The 21829-nt window shown below is 45.9% G+C and overlaps 1 protein-coding gene across 1 annotated transcript in view; it reads right to left on the bottom strand.

The window, feature by feature from the left end:
• The window catches only part of LOC119392005 (monocarboxylate transporter 12-like), a 46931-nt gene extending 25508 nt beyond the window's left edge, over positions 1-21423 (bottom strand). Inside the window, exons 1-2 of the mRNA XM_049415471.1 lie at positions 21393-21423; positions 19298-20101 (exon numbers count right to left, since the gene is read on the bottom strand). Coding sequence (XP_049271428.1) covers positions 19298-20101; positions 21393-21423 — 835 coding nt within the window. The remainder of the gene's footprint in view (positions 1-19297; positions 20102-21392) is intronic.
• Positions 21424-21829: the final 406 nt, after the last annotated feature.

Genomic DNA, 21829 nt, shown 5'->3' with positions numbered 1-21829 from the left:
CCCATTGATGGACGAGCCTAAAGATTCCTTGTTCCAAGAATTCCTGTCCTGTGGACGATACTCAGTCCTTCACAGCTTCCTTGAGTTCGTCGTCCTAGTTGAAGCGCTTCTCTTTCAGGTGTTTTCTCTGGGGACCAAGCACATGGAAACCCCAGGCGATGAACGGTGGCCAGTGTAACCGCTCCCGCTGTCAGAAATTGTTTAATTCCCCGCTACTCCTCAATCGTCCAGTTTTACAATGGGAACGCCATCATTTCCTCACACGCACTGCCGAGTCAATTGGGCGGCGCTCTTTGTAAGGGCATCTGCTCTCTAGCGCACATGCGGGCGCCCCTGCATGCACTTATCCACGGCAGAGACTCCAATCGCGTCTCTAGATGTCTCGCTACATTCTCCTTTAGCGTTATACGCATAAATGTAAACGGCCATGTTGTTACGACGTTTCGTATCTTTTCATTTGAACACCCCTTGTACTTTATGTAAACAGCCGCTCGTAGGAGCTGTTTCTGCGTTTAGCGTCGGCGTGTCTCGTCCGTTTTCACAAAAGGAAGGAACACAGGTTTCGTGTAAAAGGACGTTCGTTGGTCAGACCGGCAGACGTATCAAACAGGGACTAAATGAGCATCATTATAACGTCAAAACAAAACATGGTTGATCCCTCTGTTATAGGAACCTGTATAACAAGAAACTAAAACGTGTCTCTTCACAAATAGCACAATGCTTACTGTAGTTCAATGAACAAGTAGTTCAATGATTCTCTTCTTGGAGATTTTTCATAAGATTGGTTCTTACATGGCGATAACAAAGTTCTAGATGAACAGGAAATAGAACTTTGTTATCGCCATGTAAGAACCAATCTTATGAACAATCTCCAAGTTTTTTTTGTTGCTTATTCTTTGATCCTTTTTCCTTCATCTAGCAGTTTCAAAATAGCAATCTGTAGAACACGCGTGCAACCGCCAAAGTCATGGAGCTTTCTTGTTATGCAATGTTTGCCAAAAATGATTTCCTGCTGACAATGGTATAGATATGATTCCCCCTTAGTTTTGTGCCTGATCTATCGCGATGTCATTGCCCTTGCTGTCTTGTGTTCCTAATATATGTACGTACGTTTCTTCAATAAATACAATTGGAATTTAGCGCCAGTCCCGTCCTCTCTGTCTGTCCGTGTGTTGCTCTGCGCTACAGTTTTTTTCCTTCAGAAGTCATGAACCAACTAGCCCAACAAAATGTATTACTGTACTAGTTTAAAGCACACGCGGTGGCCTATGCCATTCACATCGCTCGTCGTATGCCCATACCGCTGAGGGACGGCGTGAGGCGCGAGCTCGAGGAAATTTAAAGGAACGGGGTCAGTCGTAAAGTCGACGGGCCAACCGAGTGGTGTTCTGGCATCGTGCCCATCTTGAAGCCATCCTGGCAAGTTCGAATCTGTGTTTACCTCACGCAGCTGAATATGTGTGCAAAACGCGAGCAATTTGTGCTCCCCACGGTTGACGAGACACTCTGGTTGCTTAGCGGAGCGGTGGTGCTTTCTAAACTTGACTCATACTCGGGATTCCATATATTAAAGCTATGCAAAGATTGTCAGCTACTGGCAACGTTTATTACACCGTTTGGCCGTTATTGCTTGAAACGCCTGCCGTTCGGCATAATCTCTGCTCCTTAATATTTTTAAAGGTAAATGTGTGAAATCCTTGATGGAGTGCTGGGGGTTGTAAACTTAATGGACGATGTACTAGTCTTAGGTTCTTCAAAGAGCACGATCAGCGACTGTTTCAGATTTCAAAGCGCTCAGAAGAAGCCCACGTAACCTTGAATCAAGAAAAATGTCAGTCCTGCAAAAAGCTTCTTTTTATATGCGAAGCAGTTTCTTAGCGAACTTCTGCGACTTTGAGCGATCTATCTATCTATCTATCTATCTATCTATCTATCTATCTATCTATCTATCTACTATCTATCTATCTATCTATCTATCTACTATCTATCTAGCTATCTATCTATCTATCTATCTATCTATATATCTCTATCTATCTATCTATCTATCTATCTATCTATCTATCTATCTATCTATCTATCTATCTATCTATCCGTCTGTCTATCCGTCTGTCTGTCTGTCTGTCTGTCTGTCTGTCTGTCTGTCTGTCTGTCTGTCTGTCTGTCTAGCCGCCTACGACTTTGTGCTCTCCTAGCCGTTTCGTTAATGGGATGTATATTAAAATTGGTACTGCATGATCTGACTATATGACAAACATAAATGACAGGTCATAACATGAAAATCATGACATGTATTCCATGAACGGCATGACTGACAGGCCACAGTGCTGGTGCTCCTCCAGCCGTTTCGTTAACTTGATATATACGAAAATCTGTATGGCGCGAGCAGAGTGTATGACAAAGAAAAGTGACAGGTACTATCGTGCACATCATGACACGCCTGTCATGTACAGCATGATATACATGACATGGTCTCGGGTGCACTCGCGGCCGTTTAAATAGATGAATGCATACCAAAATTGATACAAGGAGACTTTCTGTATGGCGAACATAAGTGACAGGTGGTAACATGAAAATCTTGACATGCATATCATGTACGCCGTGGCGTACGTGCCCCGCTCATGGTGGCTTGCAGCCGTTTGACTATCTTGACATGTACTAAATTTGGTATTGCATGACGTGGCCGAATGAAGAACATAAATCGCAGGTGGTAACACGACAATCATGACATGCATTTCATGTCAGCATGAATTACATGCCGCGCTCATGGTGCGCTCGCGGCCGGTTTGCTAGATTGGTATACCCCAAAACTGGTATTTTGTGACATGACTGTACGACGAACATAAATGACAAGTGGTAAATGACAAGCATGACACGCATGTAGTGTAGGCCATAATTTACATGCCAAGCTCATGTTCTGCTCGCGACTGTTGCGGCATCTTGACTTATTGCAACATTGGCATTACGCGACGTGACTGTGTGACGAACATAAATGACAGGTGATAACCTGAAAATCGTGACATGCATGTACTGTAGGGCTTGATTTACAAGCCACGCTCATGGTCTGCTCGCGGCTGTTTAGCTTGCTTGGCATACACAAATATTGGTATTGCGCAAGGCGACTGTATGATGAGCACTAATGGCAGGTAGTAACATGGCAGTCATGACATGCATTTCATGTACAGCATGATTTACATGCCACGCTCATGGTGCGCTCGCGCCCGTTTCCCTTAGCTTGATAACACCAAAACTGGTATTGCGTGACTTACTGTAATGACGACGATAATGACAGGCCTAACACGCAAATCATAACATGCATATCATTTGTACGCATTATTTACATGACACATTCTTGGTGCGCTTCCGGCCGTTTTCTTAACTTAATATTCACCAAAATTAGTATGGCATGACATGAGTGCGTGACGAACATAAATGACAGGTCATGCATTGTGTATACCAGAAAGTACGTTTAATTATATAAAAAGTTGCACATACGTGCATGCATGACATATGTGGGATATATAGTGATCTAGATGTCATGACATGAACGATTTCATTTTCCTCAAAGAGAAACAAGACGATCTATGCAGCTCTCAGCTGGCTGCTTCGTATTACATCGATTACCATAGTGCGTGGTATCTTCAGGGTTTTTTTCTTGGGGGGGGGGGGGGTGCGAGGGAGAAAAGATGACATCGTAATAACTTCTCTAGCGCAGACTGACACACGGCCGAAGAGAGGGGACGATACCAGCGTGGTATCGTCTCACAACAGCACATGATCGTGCCACCCGCGTGGGCGCTGCATACTTCCGTTGCCCCAAGGAACAGTGGCGGCGCAGCGAAGCGGACTTACGGGCCCGCACCCAGGCGCGCCGCGAACGCTCAACATAAATTTTTGTTTCTCGCCTAAAACAAAAAACACTCCGATTAAACTTTCACAAATAAATCTCCTTTGTTTACTATTCTCAACGAGATCAAGCGTGCATTTTTACTTAGACTGCATCACCACTCCACATGTGCCTGAACCTGGGGCATTTCACACATTTTTCAATGTTTGCGCCCCTTCCACTTCGAAACTACTCGGTCATCGACTTCAATAATTTTTGACGCGCTTACTGCCAACTATCCAGCCATGTGATATAGTCCTATTTTGTCTGTAATATTCGTACAATTTTTAAAAAATAATAAAATTGGGCGCAGAATTGCAACATTGCTTCACCACAAAGCACATCGTGCAACAAAGTAGCGGTCGTCAATGGGCGATAATAAGATAGTGCCATTCCTTTTCAAGTAAACAGCAGATATCTAAGCCGTTACGTAAAGTATTGTATTTTTTAAAGTATTTTTTCGCAACCTATGTTTCACCCACTACGGCAAAATTTTAACCACTGTAACACGCAAGAAAACCTTTTTTCCAAAAAATACTTTCCGATGGCAAATAGTGCACTGATATGAACGTCCACAATATTTTACTATACAATTGGAGAGGGTCGAGCGCAATGCTGGGGACGTTTGGCGTGGAATGACCCACAAGCAAACTACGCTTGTCGTCGTTTCCTGAAACGGTGAAAACGGTGAAAGGGTTACTGCTAAAATCCTGTGATCACTCTTTGTCTTTCTTTGCCTACAGGGACACCCCGGGACCACTAGGCAAAGCACCAGCCTTATCATGGAGCTGCTCATGGGGCGGCAGCTTCGTACAAACCTGCTTCTTCCCGCAAGCAGGTTGATACCAAAGGCGGCCAACCTGAAAGCGTTGCGGAAAAAGAATATAGTTGCCCGGGATAGCCAGAGACAAAGTTATGCAGAAGAACTGTCATTTGGGCGAGTTGGATTCTGTTAAACATATTGAGTGGATTCAGCGCGATACAACGAGGACAGAGATGTTCGTGTCCCTTCTTCAACTCTGTCCTCGTTGTATCGCGCTGAATCCACTCAGTATGTGTACCAAAGTTATGATCGCCGCCACGCTACCCGCCAGCTTGCCCCATCGGCTCCTGGTGACACTATCTGGGTCAAGAACTGCAGAGGGGAAGGCATCATCTGCTGACGGGCTTAACGGCCGCGGTCGCATGTCGTCGATTTGGAAAATGGCGTTCAGGTCGAACGCAACAGGAAAATGCTAGTCAAGCAAGCGCTAAGCAGAGTTCCACACTGGTACGACGAGTCTTACGACTTTCCCCTAGCCTGGAAAATGCAGAGGCTAGCGACCAGCCTAACTCCTAGGCCCTCCGATGTGATAGCACAGAGGACCAGCATAATGTTTCGCTGCCGCGGGTTCAAGGCGAATACGCCACACTATTCAGTAGAATTCTAAGAAAACCAGACCGTTACAGTATTTCTTAAAGTAGAACAGCATGTTTCTTTAGACTCTGTTTTGGCTCTTTTGACTCAGTTCGGTGTTATGGCATGTAATGCAATATGTTTCTTTTTGCGATGTTTACCTATTTTTATGTCGAAGGTTGTTCTATCTTCAAAGGCGAGATGGGGCGTAATCGTTCATGTGTCATCGTGTTTACTTCTTGTCATGCAACCACAACCGGGGAAGTGCCCTACGCATGCCTGCCATACAGGCACATGTACATATTTTACAGAGCGAACAACGAAAGGGGCTTTTTCCCGTTCGTGTTCAAGGCGGTGTCGTTCATCAGGAAACACGACACAGATGGCTGCAGGTGGCCGTCGGAGCTGTAATTGTGTCTCTGGGGGAGGTCGTCGCTAATGGCGAACTGTTGAGCTCTACGGAGCTTTGCGTTAGGTGTTGTTAGAGTCAGTGCATCAGAGTGTAAGCATGTTATCGAGGTAATCCAGGGGTCCTTGCGCTGCTCAGAGTAGATGGTGCCAAGGTAGGTAGAAGACACAGTAAGCTCGATATACTGAACAGCGGCTATTGTCGTCAGCCAAGGGAGAACGCGAGATGGCGCCGGCGTCCGATTGTTGTCGTCAACTGCGGTAAAGCACACGGATGTCGTAGTCATGCAGGCGAAGCGCCCAACGGGAAAGACGACCGGAGAGATCTTTTAACGACAACAGCCGACAAAGACCGTCGTCGTCCGTGGCGGCATCAAATGGGGAGCCGCAATTTAGTAAGAGCCCAGATGATCGCCATGCATTCCTTTTCCGTGATGGTGTAACTGTGATAGGCTTTAGTAAGGCCGTCGTGTCGTATTAGCGCAAAATTGGGGGAGACGTCTGCAAGCGACGGCGAATAGTGAACGCGTCACCACACTGTGGTGGCCACGAGGCCCGTTTCTACCAACAAACTTCGTCAGGGGTGAAATTATGGTGACAAAATTGCGAATGAAGCGTCTGAAGTACGAACACAGCCCAATGAAACACCGTATTTGTTTCATGGACGTTGAGTTAGGCAACTCCGCTACGGCGCGGACTTTCGGGGTCCTTCTATGCAATGTAGCCCTGTATCATGAGTTGCCGTGCAGCAAATCGGCACTTCTTTAAATTTTGTTGAAAGCCGGTATTTAATAAACACGTCGAAGCACGCCGAAGTCGTCCGAGTACGCGATGAAGTCGGGATCGTAAACAACGACGTCGTCAAGATAGCAGAAACATGTCTGCCAGTTCAAGCCTTGGAGAACTGTCGTCATCGTCCGTTCGAATGTCGCGGGCTCATTACAATGTCCAAGAGGTATCGTCTTACCTCTTGGTATCTCCGTATCCTCTAAGAGGTACGTGAAATTCGTACAGGCCGTCGGGTGTGACGAAGGCTGTTTTCGGCCGCGCAATACCCTGCGTCGTCTTTGCGGGGCAAAAGATAAACGTCCTTGCGAGTGGCCATGTTTAGCCGCCGACCATCCATGCAAATCCGTACCGAGCCGTTTTTTTTCTATCAAGGACGACAGGGGATGCCATGGAGTTATCGAAGGTTGCATTACTTCGCACCGTAGCATGTGGTCGACTGTTTGTTCATTGCACGACGTTCTGTCGGCGAAACGCATTACGGATGCTGGCACAGCCGTGGTTGAGAGCCAGTGTCGATGTGATGTGCTACAGTTGACGTCCGTCCAAGGCAGGGTTGCCCGACGTGGAAAAAAGAGCGAAATTCGTGCAAGGTGGACAGAATCTGGGAATGTTTGTCCCCTGTAAGTGTTCGACCAATGAAGGGGGAGCCAAATACACCGCTGGGACGCGAGGCCGGTGCACAGACAGCCCTCAGATTTGAGCAGCCTGCACAGTTCGTGTTGTCGAGCACGGTAATAACTTGCACGTCATCGATGGCTTCCACGGTGCCAATTCATTCTAGTAAGGCTGCAAAAGGGGCTAGTTGGTACGTCTTCATCTTGTCATGCGCATCGCCCTGTGTTGCCTTTTATGTTTTCGGTCCATGTCATATTTGGCAGCGCATCACGCCATGAAGCCAGTACGTTCCCCTCTTAGCAGAATCACAGGATGTGGGAAAAGGTTGGAAAAGATAACTGCACTAGTGCACCTTGTGATGTCCACGCACATCTCTTCTCGCTATGAATGAAGTTGTCTTTTCGTCCACTTTAATTTCCTCACGCTTATATTGTAATTAGTACATATAACATCCCCTTCCTATGTTGGCTTGATGTTTTGTTAGTTCTCGTTATCGTTGCGCGTAACAAAAAAAAACCGAGCTCTTAATTCCCCTTGTTCTGTTCATTCATGCGAGGGTGGCGTTCTGGCATTACTTCATGCATTCAGCTGGTGCGCGAAGGAATATTGGCGAGCTCGTAAAAAGATGAGTTGTTACGTGACGCCAACAGGGAGAAAAAGATTGTTCCACACTCGGCGTAATTGCTACGAGCGGCGCTAACACTCCCATGTTGAAATGCACAGATATGCTCAGTACAGTCTACGGAGGGACGTCCGCCTCATTCGAAGTTTGGGGGTTCAGTCCCTGCCAGCGGAAAGCTGTCTTTTCGTCTACTTTGATTTCTTCACGCTTATATCCTTCACGCTCATATCCACATTTACACTCATGTAAGCCCGTAATCACAGAGGTTCCACGAAGAAGCATTTTAGGTCCGTTAGAGTTTAATCTTTACATAAATGATATGACAAGTAATAATAACAAACCTAAATATATCTTATACGCAGATCATACGACGCCATTATTATATTTACAAAATTCACAAAATGTAACAAATTAGATAAACGACCCTCTCAAACGTCACACCACGTGGTCAATTTAAAGCGTTACAAATAAATGTAAACAAAACAAAAGGAGTCCTATTTTCACCACCCTAAAAGAACTTTTGCTAACGGACGCTTTAGTCAAGGGCAATTTCGCCATGGATATTGCTGTGAATGTCAAAACTCTTAGAATGTACTTTCATAAAGGTTTGTCGTGGGGTACACATGTCAACCCTCTCGTTGCCAGCAATTCTAAAACCGTAAGTCTACTACCAAAATCACAATATTTGCTTTCGAGTAGTGTTAAACGGCAGCTCTGTCATGCATTGTTTGCATCTCGAATGAGATACTCTCTTCTTGAGACCTAGAGTTGTCCTGTATTCCTTCTTCTCGTCCACGTCTTTTTCGCTAGTAAACATGTCATAATATTCAAGATACCAACTAGCCCAAGTTTCCGCCTTAAATGTGACTCTTTTCATGTTTGCGGCACCACGACACAAACAAACATAGATATATTACATATACTACAAAATAACTCTATCCATCTCGTAGCTGGAGTACATCACAAAGCACACAGCGGACCGCCATTAACACATTTTCCCATAATTTATGCGCAACTTTACTCATTCCATTTAGCCCAGAGATACAAACAGTGTAGTAAACGTTCTGATGGAACACTCCACACATTAGCGCACCTTAAGAAAAACATAACTAAACGCAGCGCAATAAACACGTACACAAAAAAGGAGCACACTACACAGCGCCAGCAAACAACTCAGACATGCTGAAGAACCCACACGTGTATACACCAATGAAAACAAACACAAGATCAGAAACAAAGTCATAGTTTCGCGTCAAGGACAAAGCATTGAATGCGATAGCCAGAAATTGGAATGCCACAGGAAGAACAACAAGCAACAAGAAACTTGCTGCGCGCTGCTCAAGCACGAAGGATGCAGGAAAAGACAACACACAAGGCGAGTGCGAACTAACAACTGTCACAGCTAGACACTTGCAGCGCGCTGCTCAAACACAAAGAAGGACGCACGAAAAGAACGCTCAGGTGCACATAGGGCGAGCGCGAGCTGTCACAGTTGTTATTTCAACTAACCCCTACCATGCCTCTTCTAGCTAGCAGATTACTTCCTTCGCAAACACGGCCGCTGCAGCGAGCGAAGTGATCTTCGTGTGGTCTACAGCTTCAACGCAAACTTGGCGGTGAAAGCACGAGCCGTGCAAAACTCCCCCTAAAGAGAGATTTGCGCCCTGCATGTCACAGTACTCTCCAAGAAAGGCCGAGTGGTGCTCAGGAAACCTTGCATCTCTTATTAATGAGAACTAACAGACAATAACGCCAAGGAAAGTATAGGGGGTGTTATCTGTAGTATTTAGAATGTAAATGTGAAGAAAGTAAAGTGGACGAAAAGATGACTTGCCGCCGGCAGGGACCGAACCTGCGACCTTCGAATAACGCGTCCGATGCTCTACCACTGAGCTACGGCGGCGGTCATCCTCCCGTCCACTTTGTGGGTATGTATGTTGATTAAACCTAGGAGTGTTAGTCAGCGCCAATCGCAGCCAAGGCGGCGAGTGTGGAACACTTTTTTTGCCTGTTGGCGTCACTTAGCACGTGATCTTTTTGCGAGCTGGCAGCTGACCATAATCCCTCGCATACTACCTGATGGCATTAAGTCTGCCAGGACGAGACCCTCGCTATGAATGAAGGAAAGGAGATGATTTTAAGGGCTCGTTTATCTTTGTTAGACACAATATTAATGAGAACTAACAGACAATAACGCCAAGGAAAGTATAGGGGGTGTTATCTGTAGTATTTAGAATGTAAATGTGAGGAAAGTAAAGTGGACGAAAAGATGACTTGCCGCCGGCAGGGAACCGAACCTGCGACCTTCGAATAACGCGTCCGATGCTCTACCACTGAGCTACGGCGGCGGTCATCCTCCCGTCCACTTTGTGGGTATATATGTTGATTTAAACCTAGGAGTGTTAGTCAGCGCCAATCGCAGCCAAGGCGGCGAGTGTGGAACACTCTTTTTTTGCCTGTTGGCGTCACGTAGCACGTGATCTTTTTGCGAGCTGGCAGCTGACCAATAATCCCTCGCATACTACCTGATGGCATTAAGTCTGCCAGGACGAGACCCTCGCTATGAATGAAGGAAAGATGATTTTAAGGGCTCGTTTATCTTTGTTAGACACAATATTAATGAGAACTACAGACAATAACGCCAAGGAAAGTATAGGGGGTGTTATCTGTAGTATTTAGAATGTAAATGTGAGGAAAGTAAAGTGGACGAAAAGATGACTTGCCGCCGGCAGGGACCGAACCTGCGACCTTCGAATAACGCGTCCGATGCTCTACCACTGAGCTACGGCGGCGGTCATCCTCCCGTCCACTTTGTGGGTATATATGTTGATTTAAACCTAGGAGTGTTAGTCAGCGCCAATCGCAGCCAAGGCGGCGAGTGTGGAACACTCTTTTTTTTTGCCTGTTGGCGTCACGTAGCACGTGATCTTTTTGCGAGCTGGCAGCTGACCAATAATCCCTCGCATACTACCTGATGGCATTAAGTCTGCCAGGACGAGACCCTCGCTATGAATGAAGGAAAGATGATTTTAAGGGCTCGTTTATCTTGTTAGACACATATTAATGAGAACTAACAGACAATAACGCCAAGGAAAGTATAGGGGGTGTTACCTGTAGTATTTAGAATGTAAATGTGAAGAAAGTAAAGTGGACGAAAAGATGACTTGCCGCCGGCAGGGACCGAACCTGCGACCTTCAAATAACGCGTCCGATGCTCTACCACTGAGCTACGGCGGCGGTCATCCTCCCGTCCACTTTGTGAGTATATATGTTGATTTGAACCTAGGAGTGTTAGTCAGCGCCAATCGCAGCCAAGGCGGCGAGTGTGGAACACTCTTTTTTTTGCCTGTTGGCGTCACGTAGCACGTGATCTTTTTGCGAGCTGGCAGCTGACCAATAATCCCTCGCATACTACCTGATGGCATTAAGTCTGCCAGGACGAGACCCTCGCTATGAATGAAGGAAAGGAGATGATTTTAAGGGATCGTTTATCATTGTTAGACACAATATTAATGACAACTAACAGACAATAACGCCAAGGAAAGTATAGGGGGTGTTATCTGTAGTATTTAGAATGTAAATGTGAAGAAAGTAAAGTGGACGAAAAGATGACTTGCCGCCGGCAGGGACCGAACCTGCGACCTTCGAATAACGCGTCCGATGCTCTACCACTGAGCTACGGCGGCGGTCATCCTCCCGTCCACTTTGTGGGTATATATGTTGATTTAAACCTAGGAGTGTTAGTCAGCGCCAATCGCAGCCAAGGCGGCGAGTGTGGAACACTCTTTTTTTTGCCTGTTGGCGTCACGTAGCACGTGATCTTTTTGCGAGCTGGCAGCTGACCAATAATCCCTCGCATACTACCTGATGGCATTAAGTCTGCCAGGACCGAGACCCTCGCTATGAATGAAGGAAAGATGATTTAAGGGCTCGTTTATCTTTGTTAGACACAATATTAATGAGAACTAACAGACAATAACGCCAAGGAAAGTATAGGGGGTGTTATTCTGTAGTATTTAGAATGTAATGTGAAGAAAGTAAAGTGGACCAAAAAGATGACTTGCCGCCGGCAGGGACCGAACCTTGCGACCTTCGAATAACGCGTCCGATGCTCTACCACTGAGCTACGGCGGCGGTCATCCTCCCGTCCACTTTGTGGGTATATATGTTGATTTAAACCTCGGAGTGTTAGTCAGCGCCAATCGCAGCCAAGGCGGCGAGTGTGGAACACTCTTTTTTCTTGCCTGTTGGCGTCACGTAGCACGTGATCTTTTTGCGAGCTGGCAAGCTGACCAATAATCCCTCGCATACTACCTGATGGCATTAAGTCTGCCAGGACGAGACCCTCGCTATGAATGAAGGAAAGGAGATGATTTTAAGGGCCCGTTTATCTTTGTGATTTTAAGGGCTCGTTTATCTTTGTGATTTTAAGGGCTCGTTTATCTTTGTGATTTTAAGGGCTCGTTTATCTTTGTGATTTTAAGGGCTCGTTTATCTTTATCAAAGACAAACGAGCCCTTAAAATCATCTCCTTTCCTTCATTCATAGCGAGGGTCTCGTCCTGGCAGACTTAATGCCATCAGGTAGTATGCGAGGGATTATTGGTCAGCTGCCAGCTCGCAAAAAGATCACGTGCTACGTGACGCCAACAGGCAAAAAAAAAGAGTGTTCCACACTCGCCGCCTTCGCTGCGATTGGCGCTGACTAACACTCCTAGGTTTAAATCAACATATATACCCACAATGTAGACGGGAGGATGACCGCCGCCGTAGCTCAGTGGTAGAGCATCGGACGCGTTATTCGAAGGTCGCAGGTTCGGGTCCCTGCCGCGGCAAGTCATCTTTTCGATCCACTTTACTTTCTTCACGTTACATTCTAAATACTACAGATAACACCCCCTATACTTTCCTTGGCGTTATTGTCTGTTAGTTCTCATTAATATTGTGTCTAACAAAGATAAACGAGCCCTTAAAATCATCTCCTTTCCTTCTTGCATCTCTTAGGCGCTCAACCTGTCTTGCGAAGCTTTCTCCCGTAAGATGGGCACACGACTTCCTGAGTGACGCCCTCATGCAGGACACCGTGACGCCTTCGAGATCCCCGAACGGTAATATATAAAGCGCTTCGTGCTACGGGGAGCATACACTGAACACAAAATGATTGAGCGAGAGATTGAAGAGGCGTTTTCGCAAGCTTCGCAAGACAGGTTGAGCGCCTAAGGGACTCAGGGTTGCCTGAGCACCACTTGGACTTCCTTGGAGAGAGGCTATCCGAGAAAACGAAGAGGGAAGCAAGAGGGTCACAAGAGGGCACTAATAGTAACAGGGTTCCTTGTGTATGCCTTCTGTACCTTCACCGGGTCTCACATCGTTTAAAAATGGTGGGGGCCGGATATGGTTGTAATGCGGTTTTTTCAGGTGGCAACAAGCTTGGCCAGCTTTGTGCGGTGGTAGACACGAAGCTGCAGAATCACGGTCGGGAGAACCACGGGTGCGACATCAAGCATCGCGAAAAGTTAGTTCTTTGCGGCAAGAGAGTGGTAAAAGAGTCAACAGATCCCACGTACCCATGGGAATGGATGTTATGCGAAGCATGGAGCGCGAAGCTGACTGGCGTAATTTTTTACATTGAGCGAAACGTTACAAAATGGTATACGCACGCACATATGTTAAAGAGTCGCACATGTGTTATATAATCAGTTTACAGTTGCATAACGATGCCAACGGCAACATGGGTATCATCATAACCAGACGCGGTAGGCTGACATGTAGTGCTTATACTTGTCCGATATGACGAAGAACGCAAGTACGTTTCTCGAACCCGTGTGCATGTGTGGAAGGGGTTCTTGAGAGTTCTCAGGTAGATGGCGGTGAGCAGAATGTCTTTGTTATTGTAACTGACGTGCGCAACGCAGACCTCGCCGATTCCGCTGCTTGTCCGTATGTTCTGTGTCTGGCGCCCGGCGAAGTGGACTGCGGCCCACGCCCCCACACATGCATTGAGGCAGCTTGCTGTGGACGATATAGTGCGCTCATCGCTCCAGGTTACAGAAAGTGCTAACTATTCGATTTCTCTAAGCAGAGCGTCTTTTTTCGAGATCGTGCACGTGTGCATGCGTGGCTGTCCATTGAAAGCTGTGAGCGTGAGATGATTGCTGTGGTTGTGGCATCGAATGAAAGAGGTAGCCTGGTCCAATACGCTGTCTAGAGGCCTGTTTGCCAGCTGGGTCATGTCGTAGACAGACTGTCTGTCGAGAGATCCGGCGACATGTCGGAACCTGAAGCCACCCCTTGCGTTGGTGAGGTATAGGCCGTCGAAGCTAGCCCTGGAAATATACGTAGACAAACTTCGGTGGTTCGCGCTCTCGTATCCGTAGACCACCTGGGCGTATGTGGCCCTTTGTGGTTTCTACATAGTTATGCCGTTTACTTGCGCGAGGGGAAAGTGTGTCCTCTTACACGCGATGTTTTTCTGGCGTATATCGTGGTTGTGGTGCTTCAAGGCGAAACTCAAGCGGGCACCTGGCCATTTCAATTCTAATGAGGGGTGTGTGGTTGTGAAGTGCTTCGTCCTGGCTAGGACGAGAATGCCTACTGTGGACGTTGGAAATTCAAGCCCCTCCCCCCTATACGTAACTTTCGTTAATGTATTTTTCCGTGGTCGGGTAATGCTTCAATATAGCTTGCTTCTGGCAGACATGATACCTTCAGGTAGTATGCGAAGGATTGTTGGTCAGCTGCCTGCTCGTAAATAGATCACGTGCTATGTGACGCCAAAAAGGCAGAAAAAAGAGTGTTCCCCACTCGCCGCTATGGCTGCGACTGGCGCTGACTGACACTCCTAAGTTTCAATCCACATATATGCCCTATAATGTGGACGGAAAGATGACCGCCGCCGTAGCTTAGTGGTAGAGCATCGAACGCGTTATTCGAAGGTCGCAGGTTCGGTCCCTGCCGGCGTCAAGTTATCTTTTCGTCCACTTTACTTTCTTCACATTTATAATCTAATTACTACAAATAACACCCGCTATACTTTCCTTGGCGTTGCTGTCTGTTAGTTCTCATTAATATTGTGTCTAACAAAGAAAAACGAGCCCTTAAAAGTAATCTTTGCTTAGTCATAGGAATACAAACGAAATGTTTATTAGGCTCCCATAAAAACTGAGCGAACACTGGAACCACATACGTTAATCTCTATGACGCCTGCATCGTAGCAGTACATATGTAGTGTTTATTACATTCTTGTAAAATTAGAAAGCCAGCACCGCAACCACAAATGACGTTGCACCGGCATTACGCCTGCATAGGCAGTTTTTACAAACCAATTTATAGACATGACGTGGCTCTCTGACAAAATACCTGTTGCCACGCAGAATGCTTGGGTTCGATTCCTGATGGGATCCTAATGTTTATTCTTTCCATTCGTCGGGTCAACGCTGCCGATCAAGGTTTTTTCTAAGCGCTCTCTCATTTAAGTTACCAATGTCTCTTCTCGCCGTTCCTAAGTAGATATAAACTGTCAATCACCTTGGCGCATACCCGTACATCACGGCCCGTTGTAAACGGGTATGTGCAACACGTCTCTGGAGGAAATGGTTTGACGACGTACGTGACAAGATTTTCACAATATTCATGTCATGACCAGACAGTCACATTCGTCAAATCCTCTTACACTCCCATGCCGATTTTGGTGTTCACCAAGTTAAGGAGGCAATCATGCGAGCACCCAGACGTAGGCGGCTAGATAGATAGATAGATAGATAGTAGATAGATAGATAGATAGATAGATAGATAGATAGATAGATAGATAGATAGAATAGATAGATAGATAGATAGATAGATAGATATAGATAGATAGATAGATAGATAGATAGATAGATAGACCACAGGGCCTCTTTGAGTGGACCGCCATGTTCAAATCTTTCGCTGCATTGCATGGAGTTTTTTGTCAGCAAATTCGGTGAAGCAGGTGTCGCGAGGCCGTCAATACGGTTGCATATTATCGAATTCGATTTCCTCATTGCCACTCACTAAATATCCTATCTTTTTGTTTTGGATCCCGTGTTTGTTTTCATGAGTATATCTAGGTGTGTGTTCTTCAATAAATCTGAGTTGATAGTTAGCGCTGTGTAGTGTGCTTCTTTTCTGTGTCCGTATTTATTGCGCTGCCGTTAATGATGTTATCGTACCAGCTTGCCAGCAACACACCCTTCCTAAGGAAAAAAACTCACCCACATGGGCCATACCCTTTTCGAAATACAGAAAACTGGATTGTTCCATATACTCGTTTAATTATCAATGAGCAGATGCTCTGTTACAGACTTGCAAAGCTTCTGAACTTCTTGGTAGAACATGAAATAGTTACCAAATCCACCAGTAAGAAAACATTAGGACATATTTTTGCATCTCTTCAGTAGTTCACGCCAGTGGACATCTCTTATTTCTCAGTTCATATGTTATTCTAAAGTGTTGTTATTTCTCTTTCCTTCGTTTGCAAACGTAATTAGGCATATCCACTGTGTTTCTATTATTTCAGAAGTATAGCACGTGATTTTGTGTTTTTTGGTGTGCGTATGAAGTATGTTTATTTTATATAAAAACAGAAAAAAATGTACAACCTTGCGGCATTGGTTATCACGAAAACGCGTATTCGGTTTTCTTTTTTTTTTTACCGCATCCACAGGCATGTCGTATGCGTTCTTAAGGGGGCCTGAATCTCCGTCAAGTGAACAATTTTCAGATTTTGTTCCGGCCTCCTCCATTTTGTGCGTATGTCACGAAAAATGGAATAAAACTGAATTGAATATGGCAATTACTACAGATGTAACACCAACTATACATTCTTGGCTTGGCTTTCCATCTGTTCTCATGAATATATATATATATATATATATATATATATATATATATATATATATATATATATATATATATATATATATATATATAGGGTGTCCCAGCTATCACGCAGCACGATTTTAAAAAAGAGCAACGGTGTTACGCGAAGCAAACATACTGAATGTTGCTCCTTGTACACTGGAGTAGCCAGTGCTAATTGTTTCGTTAATGACGTTTAAATAATTAGTATCATATATAATTGTAACTCGACAAGTACTGCCCCGCCACGGTGGTCTAGTGGTTATGGCGCTCCACTGCTGACCCGAAGGTCGCGGGATCGAATCCCGGCCGCGGCGGCTGCATTTTCGATGGAGGCGAAAATGTTTGAGGCCCGTGTACTTAGATTTAGGTGCACGTTAAAGAACCCCAGGTGGTCAAAATTTCCGGAGCCCTCCACTACGGCGTCTCTCATAATCATATCGTGGTTTTGGGACGTTAAACCCCAGATATTATTAACTCGACAAGTACTCACTTAATTGTCAAAATGTCAATGAGGCTTATGTAGACATGTTCAAAGACATCTAACGGCACAATTTCTAACAACGTACTAATTACGCGCTTATTTTTTCCGGCTGATAAAAAAAGCCCGGGAAATATGAAAAATAACACGTGACTACGCTCCCACCCGCAAAGGAAACCAGCGCCCTCAAATAAGCTTACTGCAATCAACCGCCTTGCCTGTTGTCCGTTGCGAGAGACACCGTTCCGCATTTTGGCAAGGGTGCAGGTCGGGCGCCAACGATATGCGTGCAATTTCACTGGGATTCATTGCGTTCGATAGTACGCCACAATCATTATCCATATCTCACGGCCGACTGTTCTCATTGATAACGCGGCAGGTGTTCTGATTACGGCTTGACTCTGTAAAGTTAAGCGGTGAGTTTCTCAGGCTGGGGAGTGGCGCATAGGGCGATGAGTTTTTTTTTTCTGCATTTTTTTCCTTCATACTGTCTACCTCATAGGGAGCCTGTTTGAGGGCGCTGGTTCCCGCTGCGCGCCACAGTCTAGTCACGTGTCACTTTTCTTACTTCGCGGGCTTTCTAGATCAAGCAGAAAAAATGAGCGCGCAATTAGCACGTTGTTTAAAGTAGCGCAGTTAGATGTCATTTGAACATGCCTACGTACGCCTCATTGACGTTTTGACAATTAGGTGAGTACTTGTCGTGTTACAAATCTAGTTATGACTAAATAATTAAACCTCATCAACAAAAAAAATAACAGTGGCTACTCCAGTGCACTAGGAACAATATGCAGTAGGCTTGCTTCGCGTAACGCCGTTCCTCTTTTTTTAAATCGTGCTGCGTGATAGTTGGGACACCCTGTATACATGGGTCATTCCATGCCAACTGTCCCAGTCTGGGCGCTCGACAAAAATCGATTTGTTTGAAAAAAATCTGAGAAAATTACGCAAATAGAGACATTAGTTCCAGAGTATTTTCCCAAAATATTTTGAGCGGCAAAAATTTTTCGGGCACGTGAGCGTCATTTCAACTTCTGGATATGGTGGAAAACCAGGTACGAAAGAAAAATTCGCTATAAATGGACCGTTTCACGCATTCATTCGAAACTTGCTTTTTTTGTGTTTTTAGAGCATCGCGCTTTTATTATAGGACAGTTGCTCAGAGTAGATTTATATTTTCACTCCTTGGCGCGTAGGTAAAATTGAGTAAATTGCTGCGTTTTCGGGAATTTTTTAAAAAAAGGCGATCGCAGACCAAATACATCGATTACTTTTATAGAACTCTCCATAAAACGTACTATCTCCTAAAGTTTTTGTGTTGCCTGTGTGCGGCGCACAGGTTCTAAAATAAAATCCTGAACTTGGAAAAAACGCTACATCGTCCTTTCTTTGCCGCTGCCTTCCTACATTCCTTTGTCAACACAAAATCGCGCATTCATCGAATTTTGGCGTGCACTTACTCTCTCGACAATGAAGAGAGAGATTAGATGGTGAGCCTACGTTTAGCGATCTCTTATGTTCCATTAATCTCTGGTTAGCACAGGATCCCCTTTGCCCTGCATAGAAGCGGCCGCAGGTAAACGAGATCTCATACACCTCACACGTACCAGATGATAAATTTGTTGGTATGTTTCGCAAAAGAAATGTCAGTCTGCTTCTCGTCTCTCACCCGGTGATTCTTTCTCTGGACTGCGGAACATATGTTACCTAGCTTACTGGAAGCCGTAAAAACGACGGTAACGCCGTACCTACCTCCCACTTGCCTTAGCTTATGAGAGACGCATTGAATATAAGGAACTTACCGACGATTCTTATTGCTTTCTGCAACCATGCTCGGACTTCTCAAAACGTCGTTGCTAACGGGATAAATTTCGGCGACCTCTCTCATCATAATGTTGTTATATGGTGTCGTCCACACGTGATGATGATTTTTTTTATCACTGAAGTTTCCGCTTCAAGAATGTTGCCCGTAGCAGTGGCGAAGCACCCTTAGGGAGTCATATTGCTAGAAATACAATTGCATTCATTTGATTGTAGAGGTATTGCAAGATTGGCGACTCTTTCCTAGATATAACAGAATGAATAATCAACTGCTAGTGCCCCGTAATTGTCACTTCGCGTTGCCTGTGATTCAGCGTACATATATTTCTAGGTTAGTTAGGTACGCCGAGGTAAATGCAGGAAATTTTCTGAAATTCATTCAAGTGCAAACGACGAGTGTACTTGCCTATGATGGATGGGTTGCTGAGCAGCACGGGGACCAGAAGGACCCCAGAAGCCCCGGACAGGAGAGCTACGGCATCCGTGCCGTAATAGTCGGCCACCAGCACATGTTTCATGGTCATTAATGTAGCCAGAGCGACCGAAGACGCAGCTCGCACAACCACGTGTGTCCCGCTGCGGGTCTCTGGCGTCAAGAGAAGCAAGAAGCCTAAGACGAGCGCGTTACCGGTCGTCAAGGTAGTTCGGCTTACTAGACCGACATCGGCAACTAGCGGCAGTAGGACTCTTCCAAGGATCTCAGGCGCTGAAGCATACGTGACCGTAAGCTCAGCGTGAGCTCGAGATACACCGCTATCCAGGGCATAGTCGACTAATGTTGACAGGTGCACCGCGTTGACGTAGTCCAACAACACGGATCCCATCACAACAGCATAGAAACTGGGCTTCAGTAGCGGTTGGGGCATTTTTCCAAGAATATCACGAATCTTCATGGCTTTGCTGCTTTGAATGGGCTGCGTCTCTCTCACTGGACGTCTGGATACCAGTGCTTCTATGCCGTCGCGCTTTAACCAAGGGGGCTCCTTCAGGACAATGGAGAACGCCGTAACGTGCATACTAAGGGCTGCGTATATCAGCAATGCACCGCGGAGGCCATACGTTGCTCTCAAGTAGGACAGCAACGCCGGGAAAACAATGGCGCTCGTGGGGTCAGCGGCAAACTTCAGACCGGAAGCAATGCCACGGTACTTTTGGAAGTACTGCATTATTTCCACCAGGTTGCACATCAAGACAATGCCGGCTCCGAGGCCTGCAAAAACACGACGAAACAGTGATCACAATATCAGAAATGTAAGGACGCTTGTCTACAATGAGACCTTAATGACTGTATGTCTATGTTATGTTCCAAAATTTCAAAACATTTAGCAGAAATCGCACCTGGAGCGTTTTCTATAACACGTAACAAAAAAATTGGGGGCCGCTTAAGCTTCGCCTTTAAGAGTTGAACGCGATAGCGATATCCTGCCCCTAGTGCGCACTTCGAACACTACGAGTGTTTAACGGAATGCGTGCACTAAGGTGTATGATTTATGTAATGGGTAGCATGCTTTATACCAGAAACTTTTTCGAAGTTGCGACGCACCCACTACGTGGCCTTAAAGGAATACGCGCGGTCATGTGTGTGCCATTTGTAAAGGGTGGCTGTCTTTAAACCACCAAGTCGTTAGGATACTGACATACTGACATGGTTGAACACCTGCTTACCACGCAGGCGGCCTGGGTTCGATTCTCACCCGGAGCATAACTTTTATTGTTTATTTTATTTGCAGCTTTTTCGATTTTTCGGTCACGGGCAAGATGATGATTCTTCGCTCACAACCAACGACGCCGACGCCGACGGCGACGGCGGAATTTCTGCGATACGAGCTCTTTGAAGCTATCGCGTTAAAAAGTAGGCGAATAAATGGTGAAGTTAAAACAGTGATTTATTTAGAACATTACGATTTTCGGTAATAGTGCTTCAAACAACGGAGCCGCAGCGCTCTCTCATGCTAAATTTTGGCGCAAGGGGAATAGGTGACGCGTAAAATAAATAATCGCAGGGAACTTATGGATGCAGCGGCTTTCGTTCGACACGCCACGAGGGTGGCAGCGGCACGCACAGGTATTTTTTCCGCTCCGTCCGCCACGGTGGAGTAGTGGTTATGATGCTCGGCTGCTGACCCGAAAGTCACGGGTTTTGATCCCGGCCGCGGCAGTCGCACTTAGATAGAGGCGAAATGCCAGAGACCCGTGTACTGTGCAATGTCAGTGCACGTTAAAGCACCACAGATGGTGGACATTTCTGGGGCCTTCCTCTACGGCGTCTGCCATACTCTTATCATGCTTTCCGCCCTGTAAAAAAAGTACCTCTCCGTCCACGTTTTAGCGATGTCAGCGGTTAAAAAATGATTTTATGTTTTGGTTGAACGTGAGTGCGATGACAAGCCCCGCAAGCCATGAAAGGTATTGTGTCGTGTGACCCTTCTTATCATGCAAGCACACCACTGCGGCAATGTTTCCTGTATCTGTCAATTGGTGGAGCTAGGCCTCCGCCATACCTGTTTCCCGCCACCAACCCGGCGTGGCCATGCCGGTCATGTGACCCGTGCCTCGCTGACCAATCACCCTTCTTCCCCCTCCATAAAACCGTCGGCAATAAGCGCGGGAGAGTAGCAGTGAGGCAAACTCTAAGGATATATCCCAAGATCTAAGTATTTTTATCTGTTTTAGGGATTTAGCGCCTTTTTGTTGAATCTACGGGTTTTTATAAGGATCTGGTAAAGTTACACTACGCGGCTCGTTTAGAGGCATTACTGAGCAATCACGCTTTCTGAACTATAAAGGTTGTAGAAAATAATCTTGGCTATCTCCTGCTCACCTATTTTAAGAGAACTTTGGTGTTCTGCTGGGACGAGCGAAAGCGATAGCAGTTCTGTAATGCGAGATTATTATATGCTGAATACTGGGGGAAATGAAACTTTGACGTCGTGAGCGT

This window comes from Rhipicephalus sanguineus, chromosome 4 (genome assembly GCF_013339695.2).
Source record: "Rhipicephalus sanguineus isolate Rsan-2018 chromosome 4, BIME_Rsan_1.4, whole genome shotgun sequence".
NCBI classification, from domain to species: domain Eukaryota; kingdom Metazoa; phylum Arthropoda; class Arachnida; order Ixodida; family Ixodidae; genus Rhipicephalus; species Rhipicephalus sanguineus.
Note: the sequence above shows the minus strand (reverse complement) of the source record. Positions and strands in the feature narration are given on the sequence as shown.